The sequence below is a fragment of the Planococcus citri genome, chromosome 1 (genome assembly GCF_950023065.1).
Source record: "Planococcus citri chromosome 1, ihPlaCitr1.1, whole genome shotgun sequence".
Lineage (NCBI taxonomy): Eukaryota > Metazoa > Arthropoda > Insecta > Hemiptera > Pseudococcidae > Planococcus > Planococcus citri.
In genome coordinates, this window is record NC_088677.1 from 10,905,634 (window position 1) to 10,924,852 (window position 19,219).

Sequence of the window (19,219 nt, forward strand, 5' to 3'; positions counted from 1 at the left end):
ACGGAAAAATTTTGTTAACTTTTTTCATTTTTGTTATTTTTTTAGTGACAAATTACAAAAGAAACCCTTAAAAAAACTCTGATTTGTGAGCATGTGAGCAATTTTAGCTGTAGCTATGAAAATTTGAAGTGAAGTCAAAAAAATGAGTTTTCAGTGTTTTTATTTGTCTGATTTTGAGTGCTGTAACGCTATATTTTTCGTTACACTGGTATTTGAACCTTCTTGTAACGTTATTTTTGTCACATTTTTTCCGCCACAAGCAATTTTTACATCAAAATTTACATTGAAAAAACACTTCTGTAACGAAAAAATTGTAACGGAAATAACGAAAATAACGTAACGAAAAAATCTAAATACCGGTGTAACGAAAAATACTGTTACAGCAATTTTTTTGTTACAAAATACCATAACGAAAAACGTAACTAAAAAAATATCAATTTTGTAACGTAACGAAATAACGGAACGAAAAAAAATATCGTTATGGCCAACACTGGCTGTAGAAAAGGCAGCTAGCTACGCACACTTTGCAGCTTAGCTGTCTAGTTTTTTTTTTTTCGTTTTTCGTTTTCGATAAAATAACGTTTTCACAACGCTGATCACTACCTAGTACGTATTCATTTTTTTTTCATAAAAAAAAATTTTAATTTCAAAAACCGCGGGTTCCTAAGATTTATGGTCAATCAGCGCTCTCTACAGATGAAACGTACGAAGCTGCAGTCTTCTTGCTCTAGATCGAAATTTGGCTTCTTGGTTGAAACTTTTGTAGGTAAATTGATTTTTCAAATTCTCCATTTTTCTCTATTTTTCTCCAAATTTCATCGATATCGTAACATTTTCCAGTTGAAAAACTATCCCTCGAACTAATAAAATTAATAATTTTCTCCAACGTTCGTAAACAACGTAGAAAATCCGAAATAACTTCACTCCATCATAAATTGCGCAGTAGTATTAAAATGACGTCACGTTCATCCCGAACGTCTTCGCGTGACGTCAGAGTCGATAATAAACAAAGTCAAGTGCGAATTATTTTGTCGTCGTATAATGTTTTTCGTCTTAATTTTCCATCTTTTCGCTACAAAATCGTAACTTTTACGTAATTTCAATCGTTCATCATCACCAATTAAATTCCATTTACAACTTTCCAAGTCGAGGACACCAACCATGAACAACCCGGCTTCATCTTGCAGTCATCCGTCGTAAGCGACCTTACGTTTTTTGAATATTTTTCAATGACCACCAAGATTCGATTTGTTTATATTTTTCTTATCTCACTGTGCTGATGATTCCGCGTATTGTTCTAGGAATATTTACGGCCGAAACGATCATCTACAACCATTCATTCCTCAAAAGGATACATCTCTGTGTAGATTATCGACCGTATCCTTAATAACGAATATTTGGAGTGGAGGCGTCCTTGAAAATGATATTCAAAATATATTGGTATCGAACCAAACCCTGTATAAAGAACGTTCTACTTTGATACAGAAAGCCGCTGATATCGTTTTGAAATTACAACTACCCGGTACCCTTTTGCAAGAAGTATTACACTTGCTGGAATGGATTTCTTTGGACTTTTTCGCCTATCTCGATCATCTCACCAGCAACGAGTTTTTCCCCTTCAAAGGTCACGTGAGAGATATCGTTAAAAATATCAAATGGGATATGCACGGTGGTATCGACGAAGTACAATCGTTCAGGAATATGAAACACTCTAATTATCTTTATAATTATTTTCTATCTTGTCTGTATTGTTTAGAGGACGATGTGATAGAAATGTGGCAACGTCTGGCGCCTGTCCATAGGCCTATGTTCACCCTGAAAAAAATTAATTCCAGGGGATTCGATTTATACGCTTCGTATATAATTTATTACTGGACTTGTCGCGTTAAAAGACGCGAATTCCCTCAGGAATCTCTACAGGATCCTGTAGGCTTGTTTACTGAAATCAAAGATTCCACTGTACATTTGAAAATGCTGGCTGTTTCGTTGCACTGCTATAATATCCATTCTTTTAAATACTTTTGGCGTAAATTAGATCAAAACGAACGAGTGACTGCTCTTGCATTGCTCTGCGATCGATACGAGATCGATGGATCGCGTACGTTGAGTAATTTCTACGATACTGCTAAAAACAGCGTTGAAATAAATCTATTCGTATTGTCTCAAGTCGATATTAATTGCGGAGTTAATATCGTACGAAGGTGTCTGCCTCAAATGATACTGAATTTTTGGCAATGGTGGCAAGTTCATCATTTAATATTACCCATGTTCGAATACTATCTAAATGTATTAGATCCGTACACTTACGAACAACTGTTTCACATGCTGAGAATGATGAAAACCAGCGAATATTCTCCTAAAACCGAAATATTGTACAGAATGTGGCTAGCTAGTCCTCCACATTTGAAATGTCTCATCAACGAGCAAGAACGATGCGATCTTCTGTTGAAAAACTACGTAAGAGAATCAAAGCTCGAAGATTCCTGAGATTATCTTTTTTACTACTTATATAATGTAGTAACCTTTCAGGGCTTAAGACGAGCGCCGTTCTATTAAAAAAAAAATCTTCGTGGCTAACTTTCAAACGGCCTGATAATTTTCATACCTACTTTCTCGACTCTCTAATTTAATCGTTCTTTTTTTTGTTTAGGATTTGATAATTTAATAATGCAGAATATTTAAGCGGTTTCCCATCTAGTCAAAAAAATATTCCGAATGAATATTACTAAAATCCGCACACGTGTTTAAAATTTAGTGTTTTTTATACCATCTCGTACTTAGTTTCGGATCGATGCTTTTGAATATACCTAGTTCAAAGTTTTAACCTGTTTTTTAAAATTTTTTAATTTAACGTTAAATTAACTTAATTAGAATGATAAGTTCGTATTTAATTTAATTTGGTATTTTTTTCACGGTTTTTTTTGTACGGAAACGAAGCATTACTACTTGTACGTTTTATATTTATTTATAAATTTTTGCTACGATTTTCGTCGATATTTATGTGATTAAAAATTTTTTATATTTTCGTATTAATTGTTAAAGTTTATTATCGTTTGATTTTCGAAGGAAAAAAATCGTTTTAAATGGATGCTTTTTATAAGGAATATGAAACACACAATGGTTTAATAAACACGAATATTTTTTTTGTTTTGTTAAATTGTTAATAATTGTTGAAAAATTTCAAAATATTTTTTAATTATTGTAGTTATAAATTTTTATGATTAGGTGTTCTTAATATTTTTGCCCCCCAAGTTTACTTATTATTGTATCTATGTAATTAGATTGTAAATAAAATCTAACTGCAAATGAGAATCGGGTGTAAAATGTTTTATTTAATTTAAATAACAAAAAAAATTACAAAATATATCACAATTTTTACAAAATACAAAAATATTTCTTATTTTTTTTGTATAAATTACACATTTCCAGGCTTACTAGGGTTCGTGAATTAATCTTCTGGATTTCGCGATGAAACTTGGAAATGATGATTCGATGCACTGATGCAGATACGTACCTACATTCGTATATAATTTAAATTACGTGATAAAAAAAAATGGCTTAAATATACAATACAATTTTTTCAGAGTATAAATTATTCATTGTTGTTGTTGTGGCCAACGATCTGTTTTTCAACTAGTTAATTTAGTCTGGTTAAGCGGTCTGTTTCGCGATGGCGTTTCATTTGATGTTTCGGAAGACGTATCATTGGAATCTTCACCGAATACAGAAGTAATGAAATTATTAAACCAGGCTATACCTTCTTCGGCGGATTGGCTGATAGCTGCGGCTAATTCCTCTTCTTCTTCCTCGTTTTCTTCGGGCTTTGCTGTTGTCGCTTTGGTTGAATTATTGCTACACAATACACATACGAGTAGATATGGTTAATGATGCGAATAATAGGTAGGTAAATGCGATTGAAAAATAGTACGAGTATTACAGCTGGAATTGGTGAAATAGTACGAATATTACCTGGTGCTGTGTTGTTGTATATGATGTGTCAGGGGTGGTTGGGCACCTTCGACGTCCATGTTGAAACATCCAACGTCGTAGACGGTTTGCGAAACACCTAGCAGAAGTGGTTCGACGGATACGCAACCTTTCACGCCTTTTGCCACCTTAGACAGGCCGGAGAATTTGGCGCACATTTGAGCCAAATCGGAGAACAGGTCCATGCAGGTTGATTCTTGCGAGTCTCCTGTTGATATAAAATGAATTTTTTTTAGTGTGATTCTTCGAAGTTCAAAGTTGCATAGATCATTTTAAAATGAAAGTAGAGGTAGGCCAATGCCAAAAATTGCTTTCAGCTAAGAAAAAAAAAAATGCTTCACAAGTCCCCAGTTCGAATTTTTCATTTTGACCAATTTGTAGACAGCACATTTAGTCCAGCATATGACAACAGGAATAGCTGCCCCCGGCAGGATCCTCACCTAAAGAGGACATTTTGATTGACAGATCAGCCAAAATCGAAGGTTTTGGACTGCTTGTATAAAATTTTTTGAACTGGACAAAGCTAGATCGAAGACCATGCAAAAATTTATCACCTACCAAAATTTCAAGTGCAAAAGTGTATTTTTTTATTTTTGGTGAATTTTTGAAAATTAAATTTGGGTCAAAAATGAGAGAAAAAAATTAAAATGCTACCAAATTGACCTTGAAAGCTGAAATTTGGGATGTATCCTATTTTCGAACTGCCAAATCGATTGGAAACGCTTTCAAGCACTTTTGAGCAGTTCATCTGGAGCCTCCAGCAGATTTTTGAAACTTGAAATTCCCACCAAAATTTCATCAAAATGAAATTGGAAATCCGAAATTCACGCTCCACTCCAACTTGAACACGCAATTAATTCAACTACTGGTGGGTTATTTAAGTCATTCTGGAGTCTCCAGCGATTTTTTGAAAATTCTTAGAGCCTCTAGTAGATTTTTGTAACTCGAAATTTCCACAAAATTTCATCAAATGTAGTTATAGAAAGCAAAAATTCGTTCTGTAAACTAATTTCAATAATTTTTTGTACCCCCATCCCACACTAAACATCCTGAAAAAAATTGATTTTTACGTTTAAAGAGTCCCTTTTTCTGTTTCAAAATTGTCGAACAAAAGTCCTGTTATTTTGGTCAATCTGTTTATAAGGTTCTGTGTGGTTTTTTTGGCCGAATTCGCCCAGTCAAAAAATGTCAATTTTTGGAAAAGTTATCAAAAGTGTCAAATTTTTATTGGGGGTGTAGGGGAGAGAAGAATGTCAAAAAACGTCAATTTCCGGGAAAATAGTCAAAAAGTGCATATTTTTGACACGATTTTTAAAAAATGCCCATCTTTGTCAAAATTTTTAAAAAGTGTCAATTTCTAGTAAAATAGTTAAAAAGGGGCCAATTTTTGTTAAAATTGTCGAAGTGCAGTTTTTGATAAAATTGTCAAAAAATTCCAGTTTTTTTATCAAAATTAGCAGAGTAAGTATAGATATAAATTTTTGACAAGTTGACGATAAAAAATTGTCAAAAATGCTCCTTTTCTATCAAAATTATCAGAGTGTCAATTTTTGGCGAATAGTTTACAGAACGAATCTCCAGTTTCAAACTACATACATTTTTGATGAAATTGTGTTGAAAGTTTCCAGTTTTGAAAATCTACTGAAGGCTCCAAAAATTTTCAAAAAGTCACTGGAGCCTCCAAAACGACTTTAAATCCACCTGCAGTCGACTTCATAGTGTTTTAAAATTAGTTTTTTTCAAGTTTCGAAATTGTACTGGAGGCTCCAGTAACTTTCGAAAAGTCGCTGGATGCTTCGAAACGACTTGAAATCCACCTGCAGTCGATTTCATAAATCGTATTGAAATTAGTTTGTCGAGTGAATGTCGATTTCTCAACTACATTTAAATTTAAAAAATATACTGGAGGCTCCAGTAATTTCCAAAAAGTCGCTGGAGGCTCCAAAACATCTTACAATCCATCTACAGTCGACTTCATAGTGGATTGAAATAAATTTACAGGATGAATTTCGAATTTCCAACGCCATTTGATGAAATTTTGTGGAAATTTAAAGTTTCAAAAATCTACTGGAGGCTCCAAGAATTTTCAAAAAGTCGCTGGAGGCTCCAAAATGACTTGACCCTGCCTACAGTTGACTTTATAGCGTGTTGAAATTGGAGTGAAGAGTGAGTTTTGGATTTCCGGCTCTCTTTTGTAACATTTTATGAAATCTTATGGAGGCTCCAGTAATTAGCAAAAGGTCACTGGAGGCTCCAAAACGACTTGAAATCTACCTGCGGTCCACTTTATAACGTATTGAAATTAGTTTATAGAATGAATTTCAGCTTTTCAACTGTGTGTGAAAGTTTCAAAAATCTGCTGGAGGCTCCAGAAATTTCCAAAAAATCGCCGGAGGCACCAAAATGTCGACTTGATAGCGTTTTGAAAGGAGTGCAGAATGAGTTTTGGGTTTCCAGCTCTCTTTTGTAAAATTTTATTGAAATTACGAGTATTGGAAAATCTGCTGGAGGCTCCAGTAATTTCCAAAAGGTTACTGGAGGCTCCAAAACGACTTGAAATCTACCTGCAGTCCACTTTATAACGTATTGGAATTAGTTCATAGAATGAATTTAAGCTTTACAACTGTACCTATTTGAAAGTTTCAAAAATCTGCTGGAGGCTCCAAAATGACTTGAAACCCGCAAGCATTCACCTTTATAGCGTGTTTAAGTTGAAATGATGCATGAATTTCGGACTTTCAATCTCATTTGATGAAATTTCAAGTTTCAAAAATCTGCTGGAGGCTCCAGAAATTTCCAAAAAATTGCTGCAGGCACCTAAATGTCGACTTGATAACGCGTTGAAATTGCAGTGCAGAGTGAGTTTTGGGTTTCCAGTTCTCTTTTGTAAAATTTTACTGAAATTTCCAACATTGAAAAATCTGCTGGAGGCTCCAGTAATTTGCAAAAGATTGCTGGAGGCTCCAAAACGACTTGATATCTATCTGCAGTCCACATTATGACGTATTGGAATTAGTTTATAATAGAATGAATTCCAGCTTTTCAACCGTATTTGAAAGTTTCAAAAATCTGCTGGAGGCTCCAAAATGACTTGAAACACGCCAGCAGTCGACTTAATAGCGTGTTTATAAATTGAAATGAGTCGTGAATTTCGAACTTTCAATCTCATTTAATAACATTTCGAGTTTCAAAAATCTGCTGGAGGCTCCAGAAATTTCCAAAAAACCGCTGGAGTCACCAAAATGTCGACTTGATAACTTGTTGAAATTGGTGTGCAGAATGAGTTTTGGATTTCCAGCTCTCTTTTGTAAAATTTTATCGAAATTTCGAGCATTGAAAAATTTGCTGGAGGCTCCAGTAATTTTCAGAAGGTCGCTGGAGGCTCCAAAACGACTTGAAATCTACCTGCAGTTCACTTCATAGCGTATTGGAGTTAGTTTGTAGAATGAACTTCAGCTTTTCAACTGTATGTGAAAATTTCAAAAATCTGCTGGAGGCTCCAAAATGACTTGAAACCCGCCAGCAGTCGCCTTAATAGCGTGTTTATAAACTGAAATGAGATGTGAATTTCAAACTTTCAAACTCATTTAATAAAATTTCAAGTTTCAAAAATCTGCTGGAGGCTCCAGAAATTTTCAAAAAATCGCTGGAGTCACCAAAATGTCGACTTGATAGCGTGTTGAAATTGGAGTGCAGAGTGAGTTTTGGATTTCCAGCTCTCTTTTGTAAAATTTTATGGAAATTTCGAGCATCGAAAGATTTGCTGGAGGCTCCAGTCATTTTCAGAAGGTCGCTGGAGGCTCCAAAACGACTTGAAATCTACCTAAAGTTCACTTCATAGCGTATTGGAGTTAGTTTTTAGAATGAACTTCAGCTTTTCAACTGTATGTGAAAATTTCAAAAATCTGCTGGAGGCTCCAAAATGACTTGAAACCCGCCAGCAGTCGCCTTAATAGCGTGTTTATAAACTGAAATGAGACGTGAATTTCAAACTTTCAAACTCATTTAATAAAATTTCAAGTTTCAAAAATCTGCTGGAGGCTCCAGAAATTTCCAAAAAATCGCTGGAGGCACCAAAATGTCGACTTGATAGCGTGTTGAAATTGGAGTGCAGAGTGAGTTTTGGATTTCCAGCTCTCTTTTGTAAAATTTGATGGAAATTTCCAGCATTTAAAAATCTGCTGGAGGCTTCAGTAATTTGCAAAAAGTCTCTGGAAGCTCCAAAACGACTTGAAATCCACCTGCAGTTCACTTTATAGCATATTGGAATTAGTTTATAGGATGAATTTCAGCTTTTCAACTGTGTAGGTACCTATTTGAAAGTTTCAAAAATCTGCTGGAGGCTCCGAAATGACTTAAAACACGCCAGCAGTCGACTTAATAGCGTGTTTATAAATTGAAATGAGTCGTGAATTTCGAACTTTCAATCTCATTTAATAACATTTCAAGTTTCAAAAATCTGCTGGAGGCTCCAGAAATTTCCAAAAAACCGCTGGAGTCACCAAAATGTCGACTTGATAACTTGTTGAAATTGGTGTGCAGAATGAGTTTTGGATTTCCAGCTCTCTTTTGTAAAATTTTATCGAAATTTCGAGCATTGAAAAATTTGCTGGAGGCTCCAGTAATTTTCAGAAGGTCGCTGGAGGCTCCAAAACGACTTGAAATCTACCTGCAGTTCACTTCATAGCGTATTGGAGTTAGTTTGTAGAATGAACTTCAGCTTTTCAACTGTATGTGAAAATTTCAAAAATCTGCTGGAGGCTCCAAAATGACTTGAAACCCGCCAGCAGTCGCCTTAATAGCGTGTTTATAAACTGAAATGAGATGTGAATTTCAAACTTTCAAACTCATTTAATAAAATTTCAAGTTTCAAAAATCTGCTGGAGGCTCCAGAAATTTTCAAAAAATCGCTGGAGTCACCAAAATGTCGACTTGATAGCGTGTTGAAATTGGAGTGCAGAGTGAGTTTTGGATTTCCAGCTCTCTTTTGTAAAATTTTATGGAAATTTCGAGCATCGAAAGATTTGCTGGAGGCTCCAGTCATTTTCAGAAGGTCGCTGGAGGCTCCAAAACGACTTGAAATCTACCTAAAGTTCACTTCATAGCGTATTGGAGTTAGTTTTTAGAATGAACTTCAGCTTTTCAACTGTATGTGAAAATTTCAAAAATCTGCTGGAGGCTCCAAAATGACTTGAAACCCGCCAGCAGTCGCCTTAATAGCGTGTTTATAAACTGAAATGAGACGTGAATTTCAAACTTTCAAACTCATTTAATAAAATTTCAAGTTTCAAAAATCTGCTGGAGGCTCCAGAAATTTCCAAAAAATCGCTGGAGGCACCAAAATGTCGACTTGATAGCGTGTTGAAATTGGAGTGCAGAGTGAGTTTTGGATTTCCAGCTCTCTTTTGTAAAATTTGATGGAAATTTCCAGCATTTAAAAATCTGCTGGAGGCTTCAGTAATTTGCAAAAAGTCTCTGGAAGCTCCAAAACGACTTGAAATCCACCTGCAGTTCACTTTATAGCATATTGGAATTAGTTTATAGGATGAATTTCAGCTTTTCAACTGTGTAGGTACCTATTTGAAAGTTTCAAAAATCTGCTGGAGGCTCCGAAATGACTTAAAACACGCCAGCAGTCGACTTAATAGCGTGTTTATAAATTGAAATGAGTCGTGAATTTCGAACTTTCAATCTCATTTAATAACATTTCAAGTTTCAAAAATCTGCTGGAGGCTCCAGAAATTTCCAAAAAACCGCTGGAGTCACCAAAATGTCGACTTGATAACTTGTTGAAATTGGTGTGCAGAATGAGTTTTGGATTTCCAGCTCTCTTTTGTAAAATTTTATCGAAATTTCGAGCATTGAAAAATTTGCTGGAGGCTCCAGTAATTTTCAGAAGGTCGCTGGAGGCTCCAAAACGACTTGAAATCTACCTGCAGTTCACTTCATAGCGTATTGGAGTTAGTTTGTAGAATGAACTTCAGCTTTTCAACTGTATGTGAAAATTTCAAAAATCTGCTGGAGGCTCCAAAATGACTTGAAACCCGCCAGCAGTCGCCTTAATAGCGTGTTTATAAACTGAAATGAGATGTGAATTTCAAACTTTCAAACTCATTTAATAAAATTTCAAGTTTCAAAAATCTGCTGGAGGCTCCAGAAATTTTCAAAAAATCGCTGGAGTCACCAAAATGTCGACTTGATAGCGTGTTGAAATTGGAGTGCAGAGTGAGTTTTGGATTTCCAGCTCTCTTTTGTAAAATTTTATGGAAATTTCGAGCATCGAAAGATTTGCTGGAGGCTCCAGTCATTTTCAGAAGGTCGCTGGAGGCTCCAAAACGACTTGAAATCTACCTAAAGTTCACTTCATAGCGTATTGGAGTTAGTTTTTAGAATGAACTTCAGCTTTTCAACTGTATGTGAAAATTTCAAAAATCTGCTGGAGGCTCCAAAATGACTTGAAACCCGCCAGCAGTCGCCTTAATAGCGTGTTTATAAACTGAAATGAGACGTGAATTTCAAACTTTCAAACTCATTTAATAAAATTTCAAGTTTCAAAAATCTGCTGGAGGCTCCAGAAATTTCCAAAAAATCGCTGGAGGCACCAAAATGTCGACTTGATAGCGTGTTGAAATTGGAGTGCAGAGTGAGTTTTGGATTTCCAGCTCTCTTTTGTAAAATTTGATGGAAATTTCCAGCATTTAAAAATCTGCTGGAGGCTTCAGTAATTTGCAAAAAGTCTCTGGAAGCTCCAAAACGACTTGAAATCCACCTGCAGTTCACTTTATAGCATATTGGAATTAGTTTATAGGATGAATTTCAGCTTTTCAACTGTGTAGGTACCTATTTGAAAGTTTCAAAAATCTGCTGGAGGCTCCGAAATGACTTAAAACACGCCAGCAGTCGACTTAATAGCGTGTTTATAAATTGAAATGAGTCGTGAATTTCGAACTTTCAATCTCATTTAATAACATTTCAAGTTTCAAAAATCTGCTGGAGGCTCCAGAAATTTCCAAAAAACCGCTGGAGGCACTAAAATGTCGACTTGATAACTTGTTGAAATTGGTGTGCAGAATGAGTTTTGGATTTCCAGCTCTCTTTTGTAAAATTTTATGGAAATTTCGAGCATTGAAAAATCTGCTGGAGGCTCCAGTAATTTGCAAAAGGTCGCTGGAGGCTCCGAAACGACTCGAAATCCACCTGCAGGCTGCAGTCGACTTCATATCGTATTGAAATTAGTTTGCAGAGTGAATTTCGGTTTCTCAACTACATTTCAGTTTCAAAAATCTACTGGAGGCTCCAGTAGTTTCCAAACAGTCCCCGGAAGCTCCAAAATGACTTAAAATTTACCAGCAGTCGACTCCATAGCGCTTTGAAATCAGTTTCTTCAAGTTAAAAAAATATTCTGGAGGCTCCAGTAACTTCCAAAAAGTCTCTGGAGGCTCCAAAACGACTTGAAATCCACCAGTAATCGACTTCAGAGCGTATTAAAATTAGTTTGCAAAATAAATTTTGGCTTTTTAACTCCATTTTTGATAAAATTTTGTGGAAATTTCGAGTTTCAAAAATCTGCTGGAGGCTCCAGAACTGCCCAAAATTATTTGAAACCGTTTCCAATCGATTTAGCAGGTCGAAAATACGGTACATCCCAAATTTCAGCTTTCTAGGTCAATTTGATAACAGTTTTGATATTTTTTCTCAATATTGGTCCAAATTTGATAGGTACAAATCTTTTTAAGGGCTACTCTGAATGTGATCGAGAAAAGGTGTGATTTTGAGCCCAAATTTGTTTTCCAAAATACATAATACCTTAAAATCTCAAATTGTGTGATTGGGCGGTCGTAACTTTGGGAATGTTTCACTATGCAATTGTGTTTTAAAGGCCACTTTTGACCAGGGCTTTGGAAATGTACGAGTATTTGTAGCGTTTTTTCTAAATTCTCAAATTTGGATATTTTTAACCTCCCGAGTAGTAAATTCGAGTTTCTAAGTGCTGAAGTTCAGCTTGAACTTATTTATCTATTCTTTTTTTTGAAAACTGGAGAATTCAAAAATCTGTTAGAGGCTCCATATAATCAACTCAAAAACATAACAAATCGATTGGGGAGATAAAAAATAGGATGCAAACCAAATTTCAGCTTTTTTCGGTCACTCATTCGCGACCAGTAAATTTTTCATTTTTTTTTTTTTTTTTTTTTTTTTTTTTTTCAAATAAAGTGATTGCTGGAGAAATTTTCAGATTTGAACTGGCTCAAACGAATTTAGAAGATTATAATCCATATAGATCGGTGATTTGGTCACCAAGTTGCCAATTTTTTCCAACAAATCCCCCCCCCCCCTTCAAATCTGCCTATGCTTACACGTTTCACTTTCAATTAGCCAATTACGGTAAACGTTAAAATTACATACACGTTCCGTTTCATAATTTTACGACAATAATAGAAGTTTAATTCTTTTTTTCTTTTTTTTTCTTTTTCCTTCTTTCTTGTAAATATAAAACATTTAACAGTTTTAACAGCATTCTTGGATGACAGAAATATTTTTTCAACTTTCACTTAGGTAGATACTTATTTGAATATCTAACCTATTATGGTGCTCGCATTAACTACTTTCACAATATTCTTGTCGCAGTGCAACGAATTAAATAATTTTAATGACTGAATTACTGTATATTTTTTAACAGCAATGTTGCGCGAATGTACAGTATAAGTAAATAAATTTCAAATTAGTTACTGTTACCGTTAGCTTGATGTATAGCTGATCGAGACATGTATACCCTATTACCTTATACCTATCTACTTAGATCTATACCTACGTAGGTAGGTATATTATGACCATGAGATTTCATGGACTTGGACTACGAGTAAATGCAAAGCATAGCTGAACATCTTAAAAGGGCGAAAAAACTGTTCCATGAACATAATGTAGTTATGTATATATGGTTCGAAAGTGGTCACATTTAATTACGTACACGATGCGAATTTAAATGATTTTACATTTTAAAAGAAATCAAAATCGTCAAGTTCAAGGTACCGAGAGGTACTCCAGACCTAGCACAAGAGCTTAGGTAGGTACCTAAATTCCGGTCATTATGCGGTTTTGTTTTTATGAATGGTTTCACATGATGGAATCATTGTGGCCGAATTTTTCTGGATGAGTTAAATCTTGGCTGATGGCTTTACACCTCCGAGGATATCGAGGAGAAAAATCTTACGATTGGAATTCCTGACATCTTTTTATATGTATGATTATCGTATACTTTCATTAATGCCAACGACGAATAACGATGACACTCTTTTGTTTCTCACAAATATAAACAACAATCAGATCGATGACACGGTTGGTATGTCATCCGCTTAAGCAACTAGGTAGGTACCTATTTTGATCGAAAATGTAAACAAAAGATGAGCTTACTTTTAACGGTGCTGCTTTCTAAAAGTCTCTCGCCGTAAGAAATATTCACAGCCATGCTATCATTTTGAGCCAGATAATTGAATCTTACGCATCCTGTAAAAAAATAGAAAAAAATATCAACCATGTGAGCTGGATGAAGAGATGAAGCACACGCACGTGTACCTATAATGATTACACAAACTCGTGATTATACGAGTAGGTTTACCTGGTCCTCCCAAATCAATAAACGACAGATTCAAATTAATGCAGCACATACAATTCGAACCGGAGCACGTACAATTCCGGTCCTCTTCGTATTCATTGGTTGATTCGGTACTACTATCGTCAACTGTGTCATTTTCGTCATCCGCATCTTCTTGACTAGTTTCGTCACTGTCTTCATCAGCTTGTGTAACAGGTTTTCTTCCTGATGTTTCGTAATTCGTCGTATTGTTTACTGGCAACCAAAACAAACGAAAAAAATTATTATTGAACTCGTAAACCTTATTTTTTCATATGCTGATATGGTAAACTGGTTCATTGGGCTAAAAATCTTCGTACGTATTAATTAGGTAGTAATTCTCCTCCTACGAGTACATATTTGACGGTAGGTATAAGCGATACGAAGCGAATTCTACCTACAGCCTACAGGGCATAAATTTTGGAAAGGATAGTGGAGCAGACATTATGGGTTAAAATCGTGATTCGTGATACAGTACGTAAAATCCGCTATTCCGTGAACTTTCGCTTCATTTTGCGAGCTACTTTTTACCCTACACGAATGATTCATAGCTCTGGAAATATACCTACTCGAGATAGACGACGATACTGCGAGGCATTCATGATGAGAGATGATGCAGCTGTGTAGGCAGTTGATGGGTACGAAATGTAAAAGCTATGCAAATTATGTCTTTAGGATAAATTACGAGTAAATTTTCGACTTTCCTTTTCTATAAACTGCAGCATCACATGACTCAGCAGATACGATGCTTAAAAATATGAGGAAACATGGGAAATATTTAAGTAGGTACTACGAATGAAAAAAAAGTTAAAATTTGAATGTCAAGTTGAAGTTGAACCGTGTCATTAGTTTATTCGTGATCTAACGGTATTTTATTATGTTTTTATTCTTCGAATCCAGAATGACCTTGACTATTTATTTGAGTCTACGCTCGTTTGGAAAATATAGTTACAAGTTCAACTGCCTGTATGGCTGGTATTTTAGGTACCTAGCAAGGTGTTTGCTGCTTAGCTTATAGGTATCGAAGACGACGACACATAATGTTGGATGGAAATTGGAAGAGAATTTCAGTTTCAGAAAAGAATATTAACGTCGAATATTCTAGATTCTATCCGATTGGGGGGGGGGATTTATTTTTAATTGAAAAGTGATGACTTATATTTTGAAATTTTTTTAAAAAAAACACCATAATTCAAGAAGTTGAAAAACATTTCATTTCCCCAGTTCAAAAAAAATTAAAAATTTGAATTTATAGTAATGTACATCATTAAAATGACCTATAAAATACAAAAGGTAATTAACATGCCATTTGAGAAAATAACAAAAGATCTTGGAGTAAATAAGCCAATCATCAAGAGAATTAAAACGTATAGGAGAGACTGGAGAAGTCATATCGAAAGGATGGAGGAAACGAGATGGCCCAAAACAGGTCCTCTAATACATACCTACAAATGGGGAAAACAGGCAGAGTGAGACCGAGGAGGAAACTCATCGATACCTCAGGCTCATCTTAGGCGAGTTCCATCCCATAGCAGACATACTAGATGGCTTAAAGCTTGAAAGGAAACGATGACGACGATGATAAGTAGGTACTTGAGTAAAGTAAATGCCACTTTATTGCCCCTCTTGTCTTCGCCTATGGTCTTACCAAGGGAGATTGGCAGAGAGTCTGAGTGTTGAATGCTGATATTAGATGAGCCCGAAACTTCAAACTTGGGTCAATTTCCAGGTGGACTCCTCTAGTGTGTTTTTTGACCAACACTCAGACTGAGCATTTAGCAAACTCAGAGCTGGAGGAAATGAAAATTTGTGTATGAGAGAAAGAAGAGGAGAGGGATGTTCAAAAAGAAATGATTTTTTAACGATAGGTTTATTATAGGTAAATTTTTTCAAATCAAAAACACGTTTTTCAAAAAATTTTACATCATTAAAAATATTCTGGTGAAAAAAAATGCAATTGAAATTGAGATGTGAATAAAACCCTCTAAAACAGGTCGAGAATAAGCCACTACTCAATTTTCAACTGCATAAATGAATTACCCTGCCTTCTGGAGAAATTTGAAAATTCTGGAGAATTTGAAAAATCGCACTGGAGACTCCAGAATGGTCAGAAAAATAGTGAAATTCAGCTTGAGGGAGTTTCTATCAGTTTCGAGATTAATTTCCATCGTTTTTTCTGAATAAGTAGGTACCTACATTTTCAGAAATAAAAATCGTTAAAATTATTGTCAATTTTGAATTTTCAAAAATTCGCCAAAAATCATAAAATCAATTTGGGTGGATGAAATTTTGACCACGAAAGATTCAGATCATACCCTAGCCAAAAATGGTGGTTCAGTTTTAATCTGAGGCGGATAGCTTGAGAGGTTACCTTGTCAGTTAAATTGTTATCAATATTTTTTTTTTTTTTTTTTTTGAAATTTAGTGAAGCATTCTGAAACAACTTCTTTATTGTTAAATTAGAAAAAAAAAACATATTTTTGAATTTTAAAATAATCATGACCAAAAAAATTTTGAAAAAAAACACTAGAGATTTTATCTTACCATAGAGTTTTTTCAAGTGACTCTTTAAATTTGAATGAAAGCAAGCCAGATCGAGAAGATAGAGTTTAAAAAACCCTTTAACCAAAATTTTGAGGAGTTCAAGCTCATTTTTGGGTATTAGGCCAATTTTGGAAAACTTGAAAAATTTAAATGAGCAATTTGAAGGGCAATTTTTAAATTTTAACATGAAACATCAATATGAGCAATTTCTTTCAATTCAACTAATTTTGGGTCATTTTGGAGCCTCCAATGACAGTTTCAATTTTCTCCAGAACTTGAAAATCGCCCTATCAAGTTAAGCTTTTTAGCTTCAGCTCAAAATATCTCAAAAACCAAACATCTCAGAAAAATTTGTGCCGTTTTTTTGTGTGTTTTGGATTTTTTCAAAGGGTCATTTTTGTACGTCCCTAATTTAAAAAGTTGAAAAAAAAAATTACTTTTTCGAGCATTACATTTCTCTCATTATATGTATAAAGTTTGATGATTACGTTTCCAGAGATTTTGTTTCACTTGGTTTTAAATACCTAAACCAACTTTTAAAATACGTTTTATTTTCTTTTTTTCTTTTTCATCTTATCGCAACGTGGTTTCCAAAGTCCCAATGAAGTTTGTTTGTTTGTTTGTTGTTGTTGTTGTTGTTGTTGTTTTTATTTGGTTCCATGGGAAGGAAGAAGCGACCTGACTCTGTGCTTCATTTTTTCTATTCTTCAAAAATATTTTACGTAACTACATTTTTGAGTACCATGAAGGGAGGACAATGAATGATCTTATGTATTACTCATTGCTTTCCCTTGATTACGCCACTGGTGATTTCAGTTTGTACAATTTGAATACCTCACCTACGTTAGTAAACCACCTACTCTAGCTGAAGCTTTCTAAATATTCATCTTTTTCATAATTTGATTACGTGCAGAGACGAAAATTTAAACGACAAGCTATGAAAAATAAACATTGGATGACGAAGGCAAGCTCGAGTTAGGCTGTATACATGATATTTGTACTTACAATTTAAATTACGTCTCTTGAGGAAAACATATAGGTAACTAGGCTTTATAACTCCATTAATTGATGAAATTTTGTGGAAATTTCAAGTTTCAAAAGTCTACTGGAGGCTCCAGGAATTTTCAAAAAGTCGCTGGAGGCTTCAAAATGACTTGAACTTACCAGCAGTCGACTTGATAACGTGTTTAAGTTGGAGTGCAACGTGAATTTCGGATTTCCAAATTCATTTGATGAAATTTTGTGGAAATTTCAAGTTTCAAAAATCTGCTGGAGGCTCCAGAACTGCTCAAAATAATTGGAAACCGTTTCCAATCGATTTGGCAAGTCGAAAAACTCGGATTTCTAACTTCTATTGGTAACATTTTGTGGAAATTTCAAGTTTCAAAAATAAAATTTTGTGAAAATTTCAAGTTTCACAAATTTGCTGGAGGCTCCAGAACTTCTCAAAATGGTTTGAAACCGTTTCCAATCGATTTGGCAAGTCAAAAAACTCGGATTTCCAACATCATTTTTGATGAAATTTTAAGTTCAAAATTCTACTGGAGGCTCCAGGAATTTTAAAAAAATAGCTGGAGGCTCCATAGTCGACTTGATAGCGTGTTTAGGTTGGATTGCAGCGTGAATTTCGGATTTCCAACTTTATTTAATATGTAAAATTTTGTAAGAATTTCCAGTTTCAAAAATTCACTGGAGGCTCCAGAACTGCTCTAAACGGTTTGAAACAGTTTCCAATCGATTTGGCAGGTCAAAAAATTCCGATTTCCAACATTATTTGAAGAAATTTTGTGAAAATTTCAAGTTTTAAAAATCTGCTGGAGGCTCCAGAACTGCTCAAAGTAATTGGAAATCGTTTCCAATCGATTTGGCAGGTCAAGAAACCCGGATTTCCAATTTCATTTGATGAAATTTTGTGAAAATTTCAAGTTTTAAAAATCTGCTGGAGGCTCCAGAACTTTTCAAAGCGGTTTGAAATCGTTTCCAATCGATTTGGCAGGTCGGAAATAGAGCATGTGCCAAATTTCGGCTTTCCAGAACAATTTGGTAAAATTTTGATTTTTTATCTCATTTTTTTGGCTTAAATTTGATTTTTGAAAATTCACCAAAAATCGAAAAATGCACTTTGGCACTTGAAATTTTGGCTGGTGATAAATTTGTGCACGCTCTTTCGATCTAGCTTTGTCCGGTTCGAAAAGTTTATACGAGTCCTATTTCGATTCCACGATCGAATGAAATTTCGATTGACTCAGTTCAACGAATAAATGGGTAGGTAGGTAGGTAGGTAATTTAAAGAATTACCCATATTAGTAAGTATAAAAATTGAAATGTCATTTTCCTAAACAATTTTAACAATTCCTAGGTACAACTATTGATGATGATGCTCACCAAATTTTTAAAAAGAAACAGATGAAAAAAATCTCAAAACACACTTCCCTATTTCTCACAAATACGAGTTGAATGGTCGTAAATATAAAAACTAAAACAGATCTCATTCTCATTACTTCAGTTCACACTATTTCAATTAATTTACAGATGAAGTATACGTTAAATAGTCAAATTCAAGGGCTAATTATAGCCTTATAACGTGCAATACAAAACATTTAATTCATTGAACTGGCCATTAAAGAACACGAGTTTCTTCAACAATGCTGAGAACTCGTGTACAGCACCAAACGAATTAATATAAAAAGTAATTCAAGATTACCTACATTACATGTAGCCGCATTAAAACTACATTTCGTACAACAAAATATATAGATATGTATTTAGGTATACCTACATCAAATTTTTTTTTTTTTGAAAAAAAATAAAAACTTACCATTGGAGGAACTCGCCGGCTTATGCACCGATACCGAAAATGTCCTGTGCAACGAAATTGTTAAAATAATCGCGCAAACTATAACGCTAGAATTAACCATTATAACTGTCTGGTTAGGTATATTACAAAATATATTATAGGTTCACATGTATCAAAAGTTTGTCTTCGAGACAAGACAATGATATAACCATCCAATAGAAAACAAAATGGTAAATGAACTGAGAGTAATGTTTCAATAG

The 19,219-nt window shown here is 34.6% G+C and overlaps 2 protein-coding genes across 2 annotated transcripts; one reads left to right on the forward strand and one right to left on the reverse strand.

Moving 5' to 3' along the window:
- Window positions 1-912: 912 nt before the first annotated feature.
- On the forward strand, window positions 913-3,362 carry LOC135847466 (uncharacterized). Its single transcript, XM_065367004.1, has 2 exons — window positions 913-1,196; window positions 1,302-3,362. The coding sequence occupies exons 1-2, from the start codon at window positions 1,162-1,164 to the stop codon at window positions 2,485-2,487; spliced, it is 1,221 nt and encodes a 406-aa protein (XP_065223076.1). The 5' UTR covers window positions 913-1,161; the 3' UTR covers window positions 2,488-3,362.
- Window positions 3,313-19,216, reverse strand: LOC135847476 (uncharacterized). The gene is made up of 5 exons (XM_065367015.1): window positions 18,981-19,216; window positions 13,604-13,834; window positions 13,399-13,491; window positions 3,970-4,195; window positions 3,313-3,852 (listed from the first exon to the last, which is right to left on the reverse strand). Exons 1-5 carry the CDS (start codon window positions 19,078-19,080, stop codon window positions 3,630-3,632), a joined length of 873 nt encoding a protein of 290 aa, XP_065223087.1. The 5' UTR covers window positions 19,081-19,216; the 3' UTR covers window positions 3,313-3,629.
- Between the last annotated feature and the right edge of the window lie 3 nt (window positions 19,217-19,219).